This window comes from Larimichthys crocea, chromosome VIII (genome assembly GCF_000972845.2).
Source record: "Larimichthys crocea isolate SSNF chromosome VIII, L_crocea_2.0, whole genome shotgun sequence".
NCBI classification, from domain to species: domain Eukaryota; kingdom Metazoa; phylum Chordata; class Actinopteri; family Sciaenidae; genus Larimichthys; species Larimichthys crocea.
In genome coordinates this window covers 27378502-27400300 of record NC_040018.1, presented here as the reverse complement: position 1 = coordinate 27400300, position 21799 = coordinate 27378502, and the positions used below count along the sequence as shown (strand labels likewise).

The following is a 21799-nucleotide window of genomic DNA, read 5'->3' as shown; positions in this document are numbered from 1 at the left end:
ACACACACACACACACACACACACACACACACACACACTGATAAGCTGGATCATTCAAACGTTTTTTTCAAAATAAAAACAAGATTAGTGGCTTTAAATTTTATTTTGGTGTTTGAACTTCTTCTCTCTGTGCGCCTGCGCGGACTCCACACACTGTGATGAGTTAATCAGAGGCAGCTGTGCGCGCGGCAGTGCGCGCTCCGGACCCGCTGGGACACAGGATGGTGAGTGACTGATCGACTTTAATCGAACTGGATCCATTTGGTGTTTGATGAGTCAGCTGATCGAACGTGTTGTCTGGTGTCATCAGTCACGTCGACCAGACGATGGTTCCAACGTGTGGCTACTGTTTCTGTTATTTTGTCCACCCCCTGTCTGACACAGCGCGGCCTGCGGCGCACTCTGCTGTCTGCAAACAGGAAGTGACTCACCAAAATAAAATGTCTGCGACAGCTGAAGAGTGACAGAGAGAGAGAGAGATGGGGAATGATGCGGGACAGAGTCACAGGTCGGATTCGAACCCTCGGCTTCCGCAGAAAGCCCTGAGCCTTCGCACATGGGGCGGCTGCTCTACCAGCTGAGCGAAACACAGCCCATGTTCCTGTGTTAATGTGTGTGTTCTTGTGTGTGTTCCTGTGTGTAGATGTGTGTGAAGATGGAGAACTGTCTGACCCGTGGAGACTCGTCTGATCTGGTTTCAGTTCTTCGCTCTGAAGGACTCTCCAGCATCACACTCACCAGACTGGACCAGTTAGTCACCAAGGTAACGGGGCCAGATGGTCACCATGCAGGGTCGGACTGGGAACAAAATTCGGCCCTGGCATTTTTCCTCTGGACCGGCCCACCATTGGACCGATGAACCCGCCCCCAAAACACATGCACTCAAACATTCTCCCACCCACCGATACTGAACCCCTAAATACCCCATAAATAACACAGAACATAGTATGCTCAATGAAGATCATGTTGTACATGTCTACACCTCATTAAACTTTGGAAACAGTCTACTTACAGCACTGATTTGAGCTACAGAGCAGACAATTACCTTTGAATGTATAGGGGCGGTGTTTAGCTTGGTAGCTTAAGCATGCGCTCCATACGTGAAGGCTCGCTGTGGAGGCCCAGGTTCGACTCCCGACCTGTGCGGCCCTTTCCTGCATTAACTCGGATTTTCTCTGCTCCTCCTTCCCTCTTTTTAGATCCTCTGTCGTCCATAATTTATTGTAATTAATATTCGTGCAGCATACAGTGTGAAGTTTATCGATAGACTGTATATGAGTCTGTCCCTGTTTCGATTTCATATAAACCTAGCGGCATCCATTTGAGGGGGCAGGGGAGGGGGGTGTAAATCGTAACTTCTGAACCTGTCCTGAAGAGGCAAATATTAACCGATATTAGCCAGTGCAGCCCAAAGCCTATTCCAAATGGATGCAAATGGGCCGCAAGTCCATTTTGGGCTGCTGGGCAAATGTTGCAAAGGCTACAAAATAACAAAATAACAAAATAACAAATACATACATACAAAAAAACATCGGAGGCCACCGGCCCAAATGTGGCCAAGATGGACCGGCCCATCTGGCATTTGCCTGTTAGCACAGACTGCCAGTCCGAGCCTGTCACCATGGTAACGTCTCGACACGTTGACGTTGTTTTCATTGGTGAAGTGTTAATTGATGGTAAGTGTGTCAAACTGTTGTTTCAGGACTTGTGTGGATTGGGTTTCAGCAGAGTTCTGGTCGTGTTGAAATCTTTAGAGGTTCTGTCAGAGAACAGAGACGACCTGAAGATGCTCGTCAACCACGGACTGGCCGTCAAAGTAATGTTGTTTATTTGTTTATTGTCTGTTTGTTTGTTTATTGTTTGTTTATTGTCTGTCTGTTTGTTTATTGTTTGCTTATTGCTTGTTTATTGTCTGTCTGTTTGTTTATTGTTTGCTTGTTGCTTGTTTATTGTCTGTCTGTTTGTTTATTGTTTGCTTAGGTGTTATTGTGGTTTGAAGCTGTCCATGACCTGCTGATCTCTGACCTCCAGAAGAACTCCGCCCCCTTGCTGATCCTCACTGAGGAGTTCTATGACTACCTCCTGGTGAGGAGCATGCTGGGAAATGAAGTGTACCGCTTGCTGAACATGATGACATGAAAACAATGTTCAGCTGCTCAAGTCATCATTTAGGTCTGCTATGCTAACCTGTTAGCATTACACTGCTAACGTTAACCCGATGAGTTGATCAAAGGTCATCTGCTTTCTACACAGGTTCTGGTTCTGATGAGATCGATTCTGGTTCTAATGTGATTCACAGCTTGAATCTCATTCATTTAATCTGTTTTCTGTCCGTAAAGTCAGAATGAAGTGGAGTAGTCAAGTACTCACACTGATCCCTCAGCTGTACTTCAGTTACTGCAACGTTTAATGCTGTCTGTCTGTCTGCCTGTCTGTCTGTCTGTCTGCCTGTCTGTCTGTCTGTCTGTCTGTCTGTCTGTCTGTCTGTCTGTCTGTCTGTCTGTCTGCCTGCCTGCCTGCCTGCCTGCCTGCCTGCCTGTCAGCTGCTGGGCCAGTCTTCTTCTCTTCCAGGTAAGTCTTCATTGTTCTTTGAATTTTTGTCACGTGTTAGGCTCTAAACTTGTCCGTCTGTCTGTCTTTCAGTCAGTCAGCTGTCTGTGATTCTTCTTCAGTTGGCCCGGTTCACATTGGAACCTAAAATTCACTTTCCACTAAGACTGGAGGTAACCGTGGAAACCAAAACTCTATTTACTGGTCTGTATTGGTCTGTATACAGTGGTCCCTCGTTTATCGCGGGGGATACGTTCTAAAAATAACCTGCAATAAACGAAATCCGCGAAGTACATTTTACAATTATTATACATAAAACCCCTAACCACACACTTTTATACACCTTTTTACACGCATTTTGTACAGTACTCCCTTAGTTAATCAGGACGCAGAACACAATGCGCGTTCATACTGTACAGTACACTGTAAAAAAAAAGCATGCAAAATTACACTAAAAAAATCCGTGAAACAGTGAGTCCGCGAAAAGTGAACCGCAATACAGGGACAACTGTACTCCCCTCTGTTGGTCTGTAGTCCCTTATTCTACTCTGTACTACTCTCTGCTGGTCTGGGAAGTGTTCTGGTATCCAATGCTCTCTGTTTGAATTCAAAGTGTTTTATCTTGTTTCAGGCGATCAGAACCTTCAACAGCATCCTGGAGTCTCTGAGCCGAGAGCAGAGGAGACTGATCCAGAACGACCAAAACCAGTTCCAAATACTGTAATACACACCACACTGTGTCCCCACCGAGTCCAGACCATACAGAGTCCAGAGCATACAGAGTCCACACCACACCACACTGTGTCCCCACCGAGTCCAGAGCATACAGAGTCCACACCACACCACACCACACTGTGTCCCCACCGAGTCCAGAGCATACAGAGTCCACACTGAGTACATACCATGCTTTACCTGTCTAGACCACATTACATGTCTAAAAGCAGCTCTAAAATCAGCACTGATTGTTTCATAAACAGTCTGTCCACCTGTCTGTCTGACAGATCCCGGATGGCAGCAGCAGTCCTGACAGTTGGAGGTGAGTCCAGACCGTCTATAGCCATCATACTTCTCTCGCTTGGAGGTTGTCGACCTGGTTTGATGGAACATGAGCAAATATCTCCAACGTCATAACATCAACTCCAAAGAAACGCTAACAAGCTAGCAGTCTGGTCTGGTCTGAGTCCTGTACCCAGCTGCTGTCCTCTTCTCTGACTGTCTTCATTGGTCATCTTTCAGACTATGAACTGCAGGTCAGCCTATCAGAGGCTCTGTGTCGTCTGACACCCAGGAAGGACAGAGAGCAGAGAGCCAATCAGTGGTTCTCCAGCCATGACATCAGCAGCGCCTTCTGTGACATCAGAGACAAAGACTTTGAGGTGGTGAGTGACCAGTCTGTCTCTCTCACTCTCTGTCTGTCTTTCTGTCTGTCTTTCTGACCTCTCTGTCTCTCTGTCTCTCTCACTCTCTGTCTGTCTTTCTGTCTGTCTTTCTGACCTCTCTGTCTCTCTGTCTCTCTCACTCTCTGTCTGTCTTTCTGTCTGTCTTTCTGACCTCTCTGTCTCTCTGTCTCTCTCACTCTCTGTCTGTCTTTCTGTCTGTCTTTCTGACCTCTCTGTCTCTCTCTCTCTCTCTCTCTCTCTCTCCCCTCAGGACTGTCGTCGTTTCCTGAACTTCGTTAATGGTTACCATGGAGACCAGAGGAGGTGATGGTCGTTTCTTCAAGCTAAATTAAATCTGAAACCTCGTCCCCGTGTTGACTTTTCCCTATGTTCTGTCTGTCAGGGTCTACACCTTTCCCTGCCGCAGAGCGTTTCTCGACTCCATGGAGGTAAAACATAAAACATAAATTCTAATGTATGCTCAATGTATGTTTGCATGCTGCTGCTGGATCAGTCAGTCTGTCTGTCTCAAACATAGATGCTGACTCGTCACACGTGTTTTCTTCTTCCGCAGTTGTTTCCTCCAAAAGACGACAAACTGGATCAATTCTGGATCGATTTCAACCTGAACTCAGGATGTGTGAGCTTCTTCATCGACGAGCCTCAGGTACAACACTGTACTACACTGTACTACACTGTACTACACCGTACTGTACTACACTACACTGTACTACACTGTACTACACCGTACTGCACAGTACTGCACTACACTACTCTGTACCGCACTGTACTACACTGTACTACACCGTACTGCACAGTACTGCACTACACTGTACTACACTGTACTACACCGTACTGCACAGTACTGCACTACACTACCCTGTACTACACTGTACTACACCGTACTGTACTACACTACTCTGTACTGCACTGTACTACACTACCCTGTACTGCACTGTACTGCACAGTACTGCACTACACTACTCTGTACCGCACTGTGCTACTACCACCTGGTGCCTCTCACCCTGAGCCAGAGTCCAGCCTGTCTCCAGGATTCTGGTTCTGGATGCAGTACTGTGTGTGTGGAGGTGAGCCCATCTATATATTTGGTACTGCTCCACCTCCAGCACCAGCGCCAGTTCTTGCCTGCAGTCTGCGATGCTAGTGGTCAGAACGCCAAGGTCCCGTCTTCCCAACCCGACCTCCCTGCAGGGGGCGGAGTCAAGACCATAAATGAGTTGATGTGTTTATCCTCTGTGATACTGAACTGTGTGAGGACGGTTCTTCACATGTACTGACTTGTTCTGGACAGTTCTCATGGTTCTGGTCTGTCTCAGGGCTTCCTGTGGGGGTCCGTCCACCTGCTCAAACAGGAAGTGGATCATTACAGTGTGGAACTGAAAGCTGACGGTCAGTGACAGAACAGCTTCAAGCGTAGCTCAAACGACAGACACGTGTGTAATGTTTACATACTTGTGTTTTCCCAGGATGCACAGGGGCACAGACAGTCCTCTGTGTCAGGCTCAACAATCCCATCATGCACCACAACAGCAGAGGTCAGACAGTGGAGCTGAACTTTGACTGTGAACACCACCGAGAGCTGGAGGAGGCTGCTGGGAGGGTCTTCAAGGTGTCTGTCTGTCTGTCTGTCTGTCTGTCTGTCTGTCTGTCTGTCTGTCTGTCTGCTTGCCGGTCTAACCCTCTGTGTCCCTATTGTCTGGACAGAGGACCTCCCCTCCTCTTAAACATTTAGGTGGTTCAGTCCAGGTGTCTCCCTCTGCTGCCAATCACAGCACTCGGTCCTACAGCAGGAAGAAACCACAGAGCAAGAGTCACCTGAAGAGTGAGTGACAGGCAACACTTCACATTCACTTCAACATTTCACAATAAAAGACAGAACATTTCACAATAAAAGACCAAAGGACTTTATCTAAAATACATTTTCGTGTTTTCATCAGTTTAGTCTCGATGAAACAGGAAGTGGAGTTCATTAAACAGGAAGTAGTGTTCATCAAATAGGATGCCTTGCATTATGAGCTAGTGTCAGTGTCTTAACATGTTAGCTCTGTGTATCACTTTAAAAACTGAACTGTGTGTCTGTAGTTCTGCCTCTGTCGTCTCCGAGCAGTGAGGAAGACTCGTGTGTGATGAAGGTAACTACACTGTACAAACAGCTGTTTGTTGTTTACAGACAGGAAGTCAGCTGAGTGTTGTTTGTTTACAGACTTCAGAGAGGAAGTCAGAGTCAGCAGAGAGTTTGTTCGATCACATCCGACACTCGACACCTTCGTACAACTCAGGTCAGACAACAGCAACTATCCATCACAGTTACACCTGTCCACTTCCTCACCTGGTGTCCAAACCCGCTGGGTTACCCTGATGAACCATTTCCAAACCTTGATTTCCAAACCTTTGTTTCCATGTCTGCTTCCTGTGGCTGCTTCACATTAATTGCCTTCCTGTGTCCTGTCTTGAAGTGTTTTAATGTGAAGCAGCAGGAGCATTATCATTAGCAGCAAGCTACTCCAGCCTGTTGGAGGGTGCATTGTTATTGGACACTCAGTGATCACATGCTTCATAGACAGACAGGTACCTCCTAAATATTAAAACACTTTGAATAATCGAACAAAAGTCTGTCTGTCAGGTGTTCCTGAGGGGGCAGAGCTACAGATTTCACAGGGAGAGATGGGGGAGTCAGGAGGAAGCAGCTCTCCTTTAACGAAGGTATATTTATTCTTCTATTACTAAATTAAAAAAGACGCTTCTTACCTGTTTTCTTTCTTTTTTTAGGAAGTCTTCGGTCCTGACAGGAAGAGAGACTCAGGTAACATTCACTGCATCATCGATGGATGGAGTCAAACTCAGTTTTCTGTTTCAGAGTCCTGACTTGTCTCTCTATGTGAAGGCTACCTGTCAGACCAAACTGAGGGTCATCCGGCCCACAAGAGGAGGGCGGGGCCTCAGCCAGAGGGGGAGGAGCCTGACTCACCCCTGACAGGTAGTTTGTGTTTTATTCTTTTTTACTTCAGTGTTGAATCATGTTTCAAAAGCTGCTGCTCACCTGGTCTCAGAGGGGTCACCTGAGGAGGTGGAGCCACCAGAGGAGGAGGAGGCTGGGCTTTGTGATGAACCAGTGATGGAGCCAAAGTCAGACCTGACATGTGGAATAACAGCTGCCTTCAACACTTTTAAGACAGAGCTGGAACAACACTTCACCGTCAGTACACACCTGCTCCACGTTATGGATCGTTAACTGCGATTATTGATATATTTTTTTTGACTGATCAATAAGTTAATAATCAATTAATTATTAATTAATGATATTTCATTTCAGAGCTGCTGGCAGAACGCTGAAGCTGAAGTTCTTCAGTCTTTAAAAGAGTGTCAACAACACGTCACCTCGCTGCTGACAGCTGTCCATCAACACCGGTACCACTCACTGTAACACACCTATCAGTCAACACAGGTACTGCCCACTGTAACACACCTGTCAGTGAACACAGGTACCGCCCACTGTAACACATCTGTCAGTGAACACAGGTACCGCCCACTTTAACACACCTGTCAGTGAACACGGATACCACAAACTGTAACACACCTATCCGTCAACATAGGTACCACCCACTGTAACACACCTGTGTGTGTGTGTGTGTGTGTGTGTGTGTGTGTGTGTGTGTGTGTGTGTGTGTGTGTGTGTGCGCAGGTTGGCGTTGCTGCACACGTTTCAGATCAGCGTCTCTCATCAGTTGAATCGACTTGAAGAAAACTCGACGAGCCTGAACTCCATGAACTCTCAGATCCTGGTACAGTATTTACTTCCAGGACCAGGACTCATCGTGTCCCTCTTTGTCCTCATTCAGACCAGGTTTACATCTCTAGTCCAGGACTAATCATGTCCCTCTTTGTCTTCAGGGTTTCTTCCAGGCTGAGATGACACGTCTGGGCTTGTTCTGTGAGGAACACCTGCAGAGGTCAGTCTGATCTGGTTTGGATCTGGATCAAACCTGTTCCAGATCTAATTTACACTTGTTTGCACTGTCAGAAAATGTTCTGGATCTGGTTCTGACCTTGTGGATTTTGTTTTTTGTCACCTCAGGTTAAAATCTTTGGAAAGCGAAGCGTCGGGGACAGAGCATCTCTCTGGCCAATGAAAGAAAATAAGAGATTCTTTCAAATCATCAAACTTTATTCGTGTTTCTGAGTTTTGTTTCCACTTGAGGGTCCATCTGTTACAAATAAAAACAGCATGAATGAATTCAGTTTCCTGTTTGAGTCAGCCTGTTGCCATTGTAACAGTGACAGAGGAGTGCAGTGACTTTAAAGGGCCACACAGCGGAGACAAACTGACATATGATGGATCGATGAGCTTTATAATAAATTCAAATAAATTAATAAGTAATAATAAAGTACATTTATTATCTAGACTTTATTATTGTAATCTTTTACCACAATCTATTAATATTATTCAATATATATTGATATACTTAATAGATTTAATGAATTTATAATTATTTAACCATTGTAATGTTTACATACATAAAGGAGTTTATGTGTTAAATGATATTTTGATAAATCATCGACTACCTGCTGAACTCCTCTCAGATCCTGGTATGCTCTTTATATAGTCCAGGACTGGAGTGTGTCCCCCTTTGTCCTCAGAGTTTTATATCTCTGTATATACAGTACATCACACATCACCCTGCAGGTCCGGGATCAGTGTTTATGAGCTGTTCATGAGAAGTAACTGTGTCCTGTCTGCGCCTATTGTCAATGATCACAGTATACATGTATTTATTTAACAGACTTAGTGAATTTATAATTATTTAAATGTTTATATATTTAAACTTCACATTTCTAAATGACATTTTAATAAATCATTGACTACCTGCTGGACCTGAAACTCTGTCAGATATCTGAACACCACAGGAGAAGAATCAGGGTTGATGTCTCCTGACCTGTCTGCTGGTCCCAAGTCTGTTCTGGTCCATCAGAGTCCAGACTGAAACCAGGAGACGAGTTTGTGTTTATGAATCCAGCTGCTGGTTGTCAGGCAGCAAAGTGACATGAGAGGAAAAACAGTGAAATCCCCCAAAGAGAAGACTAATGAGGCACTATTAGAGACCGGGGGGAGGACAGGGGAGGCAGACAGAGAGAGAGACAGATAGAGAGAGCCAGAGAGCAGCTCAGGTGTTTATCTCCTCACAGTTTAACAACAGGAAAACATCCCAAAACCAGCAGGAGAACTGGACCTGAACTTAGACGGAGATGCTGACTGGCTGAGAGCTACTGCCGTTGTGTTTCTTTTCTTTTTTGGACTTTAATGGACGGACAGAGAGAAAGGACGCTACAGTGATCACCAACAGCTACAGGTCGGTACCAGCACAGATGAACCGGGACCAGTGGGGTACATACTACGTTCACTGGTTTCAGAAGTATTCAGCTCCTTTATTGAAGTCAAAGTAACAGAACTGAAACTTTGAGTGTGGTCAAGAAATCTTTAAACTTTTTGTTTCAACTCAACATTTAAACTTCAGAAATAAACTGCAGCAGTTTGTTATAGTGTTGTTATTATAATGTTATTATAGTGTTGTTATACATATATAAAGTGTATGTATAAAATGTTATAGTGTTATAAAGTATAGTGTTGTTAAATGTTATAATAGTGTTATAATGTTATTATAGTGTTTACTAATTTCTGTCTGTTGTTTACTGGTTACTGTCTGTTTGCTGGTTTATGTCTGTTGTTTACTAGTGTTTGTGTGTTGTTTACTGGTGTTTGCTGGTTTCTGTCAGTTATTTGCTGGTTTCTGTCTGTTGTTTGCTGGTTTCTGTCTATTGCTTACTGATATCTGCCTGTTGCTTACTGGTTTCTGTCTGTTGTTTACTGTTGTTTGCTGGTTTCTGTCTGTGCTTACTGGTTTCTGTCTGTTGTTTACTGTTATTTGCTGGTTGTTTGTTGTTTTCAGTCTGTTACTTACTGATTTATGTCAGTTGTTTGCTGGTTTCTGTCTGTTGTTTGCTGGTTTCTGTTTGTTGCTTACTGGTTTCTGTCTGTTGTTTACTGTTGTTTGATGGTTTCTGTCTGTTGTTTCCTGGTTTCTGTCTGTTGTTTGCTCGTGGTTTCTCTCTGTTGTTTACCGGTTTCTGTCTGTTGTTTACTGGTTTCTGTCTGTTTGTTCATGGTTTCTGTCTGTTGTTTGATTGTTTCTGTCTATTGTTTGCTCATGGTTTCTGTCGGTTGTTTACTGGGTTCTGTCTGTTGTTTGATTGTTTCTGTCTGTTGTTTGCTCATGGTTTCTGTCTGTTGTTTACCAGTTTCTGTCTGTTGTTTACTGGTCTTTGCAGGTTTTTGTCTGTTGTTTACTGGTTTCTGTCTGTTGTTTGCTCATGATTTCTGTCTGTTGTTTACTGGTGTTTTTGCTGGTTTCTGTCTGTTGTTTACTATTTTCTGTCTGTTTTTTACTGGTGTCTGCTGGTTTTCGTCTGTTGTTTGCTGGTTTTTGTCTGTTGTTTGCTGGTTTCTGTCTGTTGCTTACTGGTTTCTGTCTGTTGTTTACTGTTGTTTGCTGGTTTCTGTCTGTTGTTTGCTGGTTTCTGTCTGTTGTTTGCTTGTGGTTTCTCTCTGTTGTTTACCGGTTTCTGTCTGTTGTTTACTGGTTTCTCTCTGTTGTTTACCGGTTTCTGTCTGTTGTTTACTGGTTTCTGTGTGTTTGCTCATGGTTTTTGTCTGTTGTTTGCTGGTTTTTGTCTGTTGTTTACTGGTTTCTGTCTGTTATTAACTGGTTTCTGTCTGTTGTTTGCTCATGGTTTCTGTCTGTTGTTTACCGGTTTCTGTCTGTTGTTTACTGGTCTTTGCTGATTTCTGGCTATTGTTTACTAGTTTCTGTCTGTTGTTTGATTGTTTCTGTCTGTTGTTTACTGATGTCTGCTGTTTTTTGTCTGTTGTTTGCTGGTTTCTGTCTGTTGTTTACTGTTGTTTGCTGGTTTCTGTATGTTGCTTACTGATTTCTGTCTGTTGTTTCCTGGTTTCTGTCTGTTGTTTGCTCGTGGTTTCTCTCTGTTGTTTACCATTTTCTGTCTGTTGTTTACTGGTGTTTACTGGTTTCTGCCTGTTGCTTACTGGTTTCTGTCTGTTGTTTACTGGTGTCTGCTGGTTTTTATCTGTTGTTTGCAGGTTTTTGTCTGTTGTTTACTGGTTTCTGTCTGTTGTTTGCTCATGATTTCTGTCTGTTGTTTACTGGTGTTTTTGCTGATTTCTGTCTGTTGTTTACTGGTTTCTGTCTGTTGTTTACTGTTGTTTGCTGGTTTCTGTATGTTACTTACTGATTTCTGTCTGTTGTTTCCTGGTTTCTGTCTGTTGTTTGCTCGTGGTTTCTCTCTGTTGTTTACCATTTTCTGTCTGTTGTTTACTGGTGTTTACTGGTTTCTGCCTGTTGCTTACTGGTTTCTGTCTGTTGTTTACTGGTGTTTGCTGGTTTCTGTCTGCTGTTTGATTGTTTCTGTCTGTTGTTAACTGGTTTCTTTCTGTTGTTTGCTCATGGTTTCTGGCTGTTGTTTACTGGTGTTTGCTGGTTTCTGCCCGTTGTTTACTGGTTTCTGTCTGTTGTTGACTGATTCCTGTCTGTTGTCTACTGGTTTCTGTGGTTCCAGTTGAGATGGGCTGTCTGGGGGGGAAGACGGAGGAAGAACGACTGGACGAAAAAGCAAAGAGAGAAGCAAACAAGAAGATCGAGAGACAGCTGCAGAAAGAAAGACAGGCTTATAAAGCTACACACAGACTGTTACTGCTGGGTGAGACACCTGCTTGTTTGCCTGTTTGTCTGTCTGTCTGTTTGTGTTTCTCACCTGTCTATCTCTCACCTGTCTGTCTGCAGGTGCAGGTGAGTCAGGTAAAAGTACTATCGTGAAGCAGATGAGGATTCTTCACGTTGACGGTTTCAACGCTGAGTGAGTAAAAATTCTTCAGCTTTTTAAAAAAATATTCCTTCCTTTTATGAAATAAAAGTTTGATGAACATTGTCACATATGATGATATCAGTCCAGTCCACAATCAGCCAGTCACAGCTCGTCTGGCTCAGTCAGTCTATTTTTCTTACAGAGAGAAACAGCAGAAGATTCAGGACATCAGGAAGAACGTGAAGGATGCCATTGTGGTACGTCACACCTGATGACCTGATCACATGATTAAATGGCTGACTATATAAATATATATATATATATATATGTGTGTGAGCTGTGTGTGTGTTTGTGTGTGTGTGTGTTCAGACCATTGTGTCAGCCATGAGTATGCTGACTCCGCCCATGCCTCTGGGTAACCCTGGCAACCAGTTCAGAGTCGACTACATCAAGAGCATTGCACCGCTGTCCGACTTTGAATACACAGAGGTAACACACACACATAAACAGACACACACCTATATATAAAAACACACACTGGTGCTAGCTTTAGCCAATGGCATCAGCCTCAGGAAGAGTCAGGGTGTTCAGATGCCAGGTTAGCTTAGCAGCTTGCTTAAATCATTTCAAATAAAATCATTCTTGCTCCAGGGTGTCGTTTAGCTCAGTTGGTAGAGAATCCGTGTACAAAGGCTCAGTCCTTGCTGCAGTGGCCCAGAGTTCGAATCCGACCTGTGGCCCTTTGCTGCATGTCATTCCCCATCTCTCTCTCTCCCCACATTCCTGTCACTCTTATATATTATTATCTCTGCGGGCTAACCACTGAGCAAACATGCTAACATTCTGTTATTGGCTGCACCACTTTAATATTTGATTGGACAAATTTTCATGCAGTGCCACCATCCAATCAAAGTTTGTGTCAAACTTCAAACCAAACATTCCCATCAGCCTCTGCATTTTCTTTACTACTGATGCTACAGACATACAGCTAACATTAGCATGCTAACATGTAGCTGTCAGCTAACAGATTATGAAACAGATTTAAGCAGCTGTTCGGATTAGCAATCGTTACCTGCTGCTGTTAGCACCTCAGCTGCTGATGCTAACAGCAGCTGAGGTGCTAATGCTGATCTCCTGTGACATCAGACAGGTGAAGCAGCACCCGGAGAGTCGTTAAGAGGTTGTTTGTTTTAATGATGTTAATGACATGATGTAACGAGTTAACGAGGGACTGAAACCACACAGGACAACACACTGTGTGTGTGTGTGTGTGTGTGTGTGTGTGTGTGTATGTGTGCGTGTGTGTGTGTCACCTGAGGCCTCATTAAAACGGCGCCAGTCTCTAAAGACTCAAAGAGACAAAACAAATGTCTTCCTGTCACTTTCTATTGGCTCTGACGCTGCTGATTGGTGGACTGCTGTCCAATCAGATGACAACACACTAAATAAGATACATTTAATGACTTTACTGCATGAATTTATAAAAAAATTAACTGTCATCACAATGTTTGTGTTCATCATAAACTAGCAGAGTTGATGCTACACTACCTGTGATCAGCTGAATGGTGTCTCAGTCATGGAGCTAACCACAGAGCTAACCACACTCCATTGTATGAGAACAGACAGATCAGCTGATCACAGGCCATTGTATCATCAACATGATTCAAACTCTGTTAGTTTGAAAAACTCATCACAGCGCCTGAACTTCCTGTCAGCTTATTTTCAGTTGATCCAGTTCAGTGATGACACTTCCTGTTCCATGATGACACTTCCTGTGTGAACCAAACTGTTTGTCTCTCAGGAGTTCTTTGAGCATGCTCAGAAGTTGTGGGAGGATGACGGCGTGAAGGCATGTTTCGAACGCTCCAACGAATATCAGCTGATCGACTGCGCTAAGTAGTAAGACACATATACACACAGGTATCACTGTCACATGTTAAATCCCAACAGACCAATCAGAGTGCTCCAATAACCCCGACGGTCCATCACAGCTCAGGTGGAGGTGACTGGATGAATAGACCAGTGATGTTTTTCTAATGTTGTAAATGTTTGCACTTTACAACCCTACTTGGGTTAAGACAAGTGAGTCTACCTGCGCGAGTCCACCGAGCAAGGCAAAACTCTCCTCCATCTGTCCTACCTATATCATCATGTGCTTCCAGAAGATCCCCGTAGTTTCTACTGCACGGACCCCCCTACGCCGCAACCTTCGCACCAGGAATCTATTTAACCTCCGGCCACTGGAACATTATACACCCACCAAAACCTTCTCTGTTGGCCTATGGAACTGACAATCTGCTGTCAACAAGGTGGACTTTATCCCGGCTTATGCCAGCAGTCTATCCCTGGACCTACTGGCCCTCACCGAAACCTGGCTTAAAACAGAAAACACCGCCACTCAGGCAGCACTCTCCGCAGCTCACTCCTTCTCCCATACCCCCCGTCTCTCCAAGCGAGGAGGAGGAACTGGGGTCCTGGTTAACAACAAATGGAACTATGCTCCCCTGCTCCTCAACACCAACTACTGCTCATTTGAACACCATGCAATCAAAGTCATAGCTCCAGTCAAATGCTCAGTGATCATCATCCTCCTGGACCTCTGGGTGACTTCGTCAATGAGTTAGACACGCTACTGTCCTCAATTCCTGAACTTGAGTGCCCACTGCTGGTACTCTGTGATTTCAACATCCATCTAGGCAAAGCTTACGCCACAGACTTTCTATCCCTCATCAACTAATTCGACATGCAACTAGTCAGTACTCCCCCAACTCACAAAAACGGCAATCAACTGGATCTCGTCCTTACCAAAAACTGCAAAACTGATGACATAATGGTCACACCATTACATACCTCGGACCACTTCTTCATCCACTTCACGGTTTCCCTCCCAGAACTACCTACCACCCCTCAACCCATGACCACCTCTCGACGCAATCTCCGCAACTTGTCTGCCACCCACTTCGCCTCAATCGTCGCTACTGCCCTTCCCCCTCCCAACAGTTTCTCTCCGCTAGATGTCAACGCAGCCGCAGAATCTCTCAGTTCCACACTAACAGCATGCCTAGATTCCCTGTGCCCTCTTTCTAGAAAACCAGCACGCTCCACTCAGCCCCGCCCATGGTTGACTGATGCCATCCGCTCGTCACGTACAGCACTCAGAGCTGCAGAACGGAAATGGCACAAATCCAAAAACCACGCTGACCTAGAAGCCTTCCAATCTCTCCTAGCGTCATTCTCTTCATCTGTCACGACTGCTAAAATGGAATATTACAACAAGAAAATCAGCAGCACAACTGACACACGGAAACTCTTCTCCGCCTTCAAATCGCTGCTCAATCCTCCCCCACCCCCACCTGCCACCAACCTCACTGCTGACAGCTTTGCCTCCTTCTTCACAGACAAGGTGGCGATAATCAGCAAACAATTTTGTGATCCCCCCGGTCACAACCTGCTACTCCCCCGAGACAACAGCGCAACTCTCTCCTCGTTCACCCCTCTCTCGGAAGACGAGGTATCCAAACTGATCATAAACAACCGACCCACCACCTGCCCACTGGACCCCATCCCCTCTAAACTCCTACAAGATATCGCTCCTACAGTAGTCCCACCGATCACATCCGTGATTAATGCCTCACTGTCCTCAGGCGTATTTCCAGCGGCCTTCAAACAAGCCAGAGTTACGCCATTACTAAAAAAGACTACGCTTAACCCCGCCTCGGTTGAAAATTATCGGCCGGTGTCACTGCTCCCCTTCCTCTCGAAAACCATTGAGAGGGCGGTCTCTAAACAAATCACTGACTTCCTCACCCATCACCACCTACTTGACCCAAAGCAATCGGGTTTCAGAAGTGGCCACTCCACCGAAACAGCCTTACTATCTGTCTCAGAAGCCTTAAAAACAGCCAGAGTACGAGGGCAATCATCTGTACTCATCCTTCTCGACTTATCGGCTGCCTTCGATACAGTCAATCACGACATACTCCTAACCACACTCGCTAACATGGGCATTACAGGCTCTGCCCACTCCTGGCTCGAGTCCTACCTCGCTGGACGCTCCTTTAATGTGTCTTGGCAAGGTCGTCTGTCATCGACTCATACCCTCTCCACGGGGGTGCCGCAGGGGTCGGTGCTGGGTCCCCTTCTGTTTGCCATCTACACCACCTCGCTGTCCCATGTTATCCGCTCACACGGCTTCTCCTACCACTGCTATGCCGATGACACACAGCTATACCTGTCGTTCCAGCCGGACGACACCACGGTCTCCGCACGCATCTCCGCCTGTCTCTCTGATCTGTCAACTTGGATGAAAGACCACCATCTCCAGCTTAATCTGTCAAAAACCGAACTCCTGGTCATCCCTGCCCATGAGTCAATCTGCCATGACTTCAACCTGAAAATTGGTACTGTCACTATTACCCCTAACCATGCTGCTAAAAACCTGGGCGTGGTACTAGATGATCGTCTTTCTCTCTCTGAACACATTTCCTCCGTAGCGAGGTCATGTCGCTATGCATTGTACAATATTAGAAAAATCAGACCGTACCTGACCCAATATGCCGCTCAGCTCCTGATTCAGGCTACAGTCAGCTCCCGCCTCGATTACTGCAACTCGCTCTTGGCTGGCCTACCTGCTTGCGCGATCAAACCTTTGCAAATGGTCCAGAATGCCGCAGCGCGACTGGTTTTCAATCAACCTAAAAGGTCACATGTCACCCCACTCTTCAGCGACCTGCACTGGCTGCCTGTAGCTGCCAGAATTAAACACAAAGCTCTGACGCTAGCCTACAAAACCACCTCAGGATCTGCCCCAGCCTATCTCAGCGTCTTACTAAAGGCTCACGTCCCGACCAGGGCGTTACGCTCCGCTCATACAAACCGTCTAGTTGTACCCTCGCCTCTCGCAAAGCGAGGTCACTCTAAACTCTTCTCTGTGGTCGTCCCCAAATGGTGGAATGACCAACGGCTACTAGAACAGCAACATCCCTTTACCTACCTTTAAAAAACTTGTAAAAACCTTTCTGTTTCGAGAATGCTTCCCTGCCTAACAAAACTAACAACACTAACAACTACTCTGTGTCCTTTACACCTTTCTCAGCTTATGTCCTCCTCTGTAAGTCGCTTTGGATAAAAGCGTCTGCTAAATGTAATGTAATGTAATGTAACAATATGCTAAAAATCAGACCTTACTTAACTCAACACACCACTCAGCTCACCCGCTCATGGAGCTCCACTGGCTACCTGTAGCAGCCCGCATTCAATTCAAGCGCTAATGCTAACTACAAAGTTGTCTCCAGTACTGCACCTACCTACCTACCTGAACGCCCTTATACAGGCATATGTTACCTCACAACCGCCGCGCTCCTACAATGAACAACGCCTGGCTCTGCCACCTGTTCACTCAGGACAATCCAAACTTTTCTCTTCTGTTGTTCCCCGTTGGTGGAACGTCCTACCAGTTCCTACCAGATATGAACGTCCTACCAGTTCCTACCAGATATGGGGCATCCCTCTCTACCTTTAAAAACGTCCTGAAGACCTCCAGCCCTTCAGAGAGGACCTCCTCTCCTACACTACCAACAGCTGGACATGATTCATCTACCCTTTACTACTGAACTAACACTTTCTTATCGCACTGTACCTGGATTGTTCCCTTCTCTGTGAGTCGCTTTGGATAAAAGTGCCTGCTAAATGGCTAAATGTAAATGTAAGTGATGTGTATGTGTGTGTGTGTGTTGCAGCTTCCTGGACCGGTTGGATTCAGTCCGGAGAACAGACTACACACCTACTGACCAGGTAACAAAATGACCAATCAGCTCCCACCGTTCAGGCTGACTCAGCTGTAGCCGGGCAGTGAACGTGCTTCTTCTTCTCCTGTAGGATCTGCTGCGCTGCAGAGTGCTGACCTCAGGCATCTTTGAGACCAGGTTTCAGGTGGACAAGGTCAACTTCCAGTGAGTGTTTAGTCCTGCCCCTTCTGCTTCTTCTATATATTATATATTATATATACTTTGTCATGAATAAAACTTTGTCATTTTATTTAATACCTGTCTGTCTGTCTGTCTGTCTGTCAGTATGTTTGATGTTGGAGGACAGAGAGATGAACGCAGGAAGTGGATTCAGTGCTTCAACGGTGGGAAAATTACTGATTGGTTAGATGGTGATGATTTTGATGATGATGATGATGGTGATGATGATGATGATGATGGTGATGATGATGAAGATGATGATGATGATGAAGATGATGATATTGATGATTATGGTGATGATGATGAAGATGATGATGATGATGATGATGATGATGAAGATGATGGTGATGGTGATGATTTTGATGATGATGATGATGATGGTGATGATGATGATGATGATGATGATGATGGTGATGGTGATGGTGATGATGATGGTGATGTTGATGGTGATGATGGTGATGATGATGGTGACGATGATGAAGATGATGGTGATGATGATGGTGATGATGAAGATGGTGGTGATGATGATGAAGATGATGAAGATGGTGATGATGATGAAGATGATGATATTGATGATGATGGTGATGATGATGATGGTGATGATGAAGAAGATGATGGTGATGATGATGGTGATGATGGTGATGGTGATGATGAAGATGTGATGAAGATGATGATACTGATGATGATGGTGATGGTGATGGTGATGATGGTGATGGTGAAGATGTGATGAAGATGATGATACTGATGATGATGATGGTGATGATGATGATGATGATGATGATGATGATGGTGATGATAAAGATGATGATGAAGATGATGATACTGATGATGATGATGACGATGATGATGAAGATGGTGGTGATGATGATGGTGATGATGATAAAGATGATGATGATGAAAATGGTGGTGATGATGATGATGGTGATGATGAAGATGATGATGATGGTGGTGATGATGGTGATGATGGTGATAATGATGGTGATGGTGGTGATGATGGTGGTGATGATGATGAAGATGGTGGTGATGATGATGATGATGATGATGATGATGAAGATGGTGGTGATGATGATGATGATGGTGGTGATAGTGATGATGATGATGGTGATGATGATGAAGATGATGATGATGATGATGGTCGTGATGATGGTGGTATTAATGATGATGGTGATGGTGGTGATGATGGTGGTAGTGATGATGATAATGATGATGATGAAGATGGTGATGATAGTGGTAGTGATGATGATAATGATGATGGTGGTATTAATGATGATGGTGATGATGATGATGGTGGTGATGATGGTGGTAGTGATGATGATAATGATGATGGTGATGATGATGAAGATGGTGATGATGGTGGTAGTGATGATGATAATGATGATGATGATGATAATGATGATGGTGGTGGTGATGAAGGTGGTGGTGATGATGATGGTGGTGATGATGGTGGTGGTGATGATGGTGATGGAGATGGTGGTGATGATGGTGGTGGTGGTGATGATGGTGATGGAGATGGTGGTGGTGATGATGGTGATGGTGATGATGGTGATGGAGATGGTGGTGATGATGGTGGTGGTGGTGATGATGGTGATGGAGATGGTGGTGGTGATGATGGTGATGGAGATGGTGGTGATGATGGTGATGAAGGTGGTGGTGGTGATGATGATGGTGGTGATGAAGAAGAAGATGATGCTGCTGCTGCTGCTGCTGATGATGATGATAATGATGGTGGTGATGTTTTGTGTTCAGATGTGACAGCCATCATCTTTGTGGCAGCAAGTAGCAGCTACAACATGGTGATCAGAGAGGACAACTCAACCAATCGGCTGCGAGAATCTCTGGACCTCTTTAGATCCATCTGGACCAACAGGTAATGACCTGATCCTCTCTGTGATTGGCTGTAGTAAACCATCTCTGCTCTGTGATTGGCTATAAGGCACTCTCTATGCTATGTGATTGGCCATAATGAACCTTCTCTGCTCTGATTGGCTATAATGAACCCTCTCTGCTCTGTGATTGGCTGCAGATTTCTGAAGACCATCTCAGTGATCTTGTTCCTGAACAAACAGGATGTGCTCGCTGACAAAATTCTGGCTGGAAAATCCAAACTGGAGGATTATTTCCCTGAATACACCAACTACCAAGTACCTGCTGAAGGTACAAGTAATCACATGTACACTTACACACACACACATGTACAAGTACACACATGAGCACGCCTCCTGATGTCTGTGTGTCTGTTCAGCTGTTCCAGATGCTGATGAAGACCCCAGAGTGACCCGAGCCAAGTTCTTCATTAGAGACGAGTTTTTGGTAAAAACGCTTAAACTCTTCATGTTACGACTTTTGATGTTACAAGTCTTCACATTACGACTCTACATGTTACAACTCTTCACGTTACGACTCTTCGTGCTACAACTCCTCATGTTACAACTCTTCAGGTTACAACTCCTCATGTTACGACTCTTCAGGGTAAATCAAATCAAATCAATTTTATTTGTATAGCCCAAAGTCACAAAGTACATTTGCCTCAGAGGGCTTTACAATCTGTACAGGGAGTGACACCCTCTGTCCTTAGTCCCTCAGGTTACAACTCTTCATGTTACGACTTTTCAGGTTACGACTCTTGAGATTACGATACTTCATGTTATGACTCTTCACGCTACGACTCTTCAGGTTATGAATTCAGGTTACAACACCTCACTTTACGACTCTTCATGTTACAACTCTTCAGGTTACAACACCTCACATTACGACTCTTTAGGTTATGACTCTTCATGTTACGACTTCAGGTTAGGACTCTTCAGGTTACGACTTCAGGTTAGGACTCTTCATGTTACGACTCTTCAGGTTAGGACACTTCATGTTACGACACCTCACGTTACGACTCTTCAGGTTAGGACACTTCACATTATGACTCTTTACGTTACGACACCTCATGTTAAGACCCTTCCGGTTATGATCCTTCATGCATTATGGTTAATGTAAGATCTAAAAATATAGAAAACCTGTCTGTCTCTGATCTGTCTGTTTCTCAGAGGATCAGCACGGCGAGTGGTGATGGGAAACATTACTGTTATCCTCACTTCACCTGTGCCGTTGACACCGAAAACATTCGCCGTGTCTTCAACGACTGTCGTGACATCATCCAGCGGATGCACTTGCGGCAGTACGAGCTGCTCTGATTTGCTGCTGGATGCTCACCTGGTCCCGCCCCACATGGACTGACATGTGACCTAAAGATGCTAACCTAGAAGCTAATCTGATATCTAATCGATACTGATAGATCCTGATATATTTACACTCTTTATGATCAGTTATATCACATTTATCACTTCATCTTCTCAGTTTATTGATTATAACTTAATGATTACTAATTTTTAATTATTGATTATTACATTATGATTACTGATTTTAATTATTGATTATTACTTAATTATTACTGATTTTTCATTATTGATTATTACATAATGATTATGACATAACGGGAGAATCTGTCTGTTGTTGCCATGGCAACAGTCTGCATGTCATATGGGGGGTTAAAGGTTTGCTCAGACTTTTAACTATTGAATATATTTTATATTTTTTCATGTCTCTGAACTTGAACTACATATTTATTACAATCTTTCTCCCGATTGGCTGTTCATGAATGATGTCTTAGAATTATTGAAATGGTCATATTAAAGAACTTTTATGTCATAACTTTGAAATCTTTATTTTTCTGCAACACACTGACATGTTAACAACATGTAACAACCTGGTAACACGTTAATGACATGTTAACGTGTTAATGACACACTAATGACACGTTAACGACACATGCAGTATTAAGAGTTAATATTTTAAGAACACACTTAAAAAAGTTTAAAGGTAAAATTTACAAACGCACAATCTGATCACTTCAAATTTTATTTTATTCAACAAAAACATTTTCAATAAACATTTTTATTTAAAACAAACTGACTAAAGGTGAAGTGGATGACTGAGTAAAGGTGAAGTGGATGATGGACT

General features: G+C 44.4%; 2 protein-coding genes across 3 annotated transcripts; both read left to right on the top strand.

Annotated features, from left to right (window-relative positions):
* Positions 1 to 121: 121 nt before the first annotated feature.
* Positions 122 to 8184, top strand: sycp2l (synaptonemal complex protein 2-like). 2 transcript variants are annotated; one of them, XM_027281014.1, is made up of 25 exons: positions 122 to 224; positions 644 to 763; positions 1703 to 1816; positions 1981 to 2085; positions 2544 to 2571; positions 2644 to 2723; positions 3182 to 3270; positions 3552 to 3586; positions 3787 to 3929; positions 4201 to 4253; positions 4333 to 4378; positions 4504 to 4596; positions 5267 to 5339; positions 5417 to 5559; positions 5655 to 5772; positions 6033 to 6082; positions 6154 to 6229; positions 6574 to 6653; positions 6720 to 6753; positions 6835 to 6927; positions 7001 to 7146; positions 7264 to 7358; positions 7633 to 7732; positions 7842 to 7900; positions 8026 to 8184. In XM_027281014.1, the coding sequence occupies exons 1-25, from the start codon at positions 222 to 224 to the stop codon at positions 8078 to 8080; spliced, it is 2031 nt and encodes a 676-aa protein (XP_027136815.1). In that variant the 5' UTR covers positions 122 to 221; the 3' UTR covers positions 8081 to 8184. The 2 variants fall into 2 exon arrangements, with proteins under 2 accessions (XP_027136815.1, XP_027136814.1); XM_027281013.1 differs by having other exon boundaries at positions 6562 to 6653.
* Positions 8185 to 9110: 926 nt separating this feature from the next.
* Positions 9111 to 21418, top strand: LOC104939455 (guanine nucleotide-binding protein G(olf) subunit alpha). The gene is made up of 13 exons (XM_019258790.2): positions 9111 to 9298; positions 11580 to 11720; positions 11804 to 11876; positions 12028 to 12082; positions 12195 to 12314; positions 13627 to 13724; positions 17564 to 17618; positions 17703 to 17776; positions 17897 to 17955; positions 19538 to 19658; positions 19815 to 19945; positions 20034 to 20101; positions 20827 to 21418. The coding sequence occupies exons 2-13, from the start codon at positions 11585 to 11587 to the stop codon at positions 20971 to 20973; spliced, it is 1137 nt and encodes a 378-aa protein (XP_019114335.1). The 5' UTR covers positions 9111 to 9298; positions 11580 to 11584; the 3' UTR covers positions 20974 to 21418.
* The last annotated feature ends 381 nt before the right edge of the window (positions 21419 to 21799 follow it).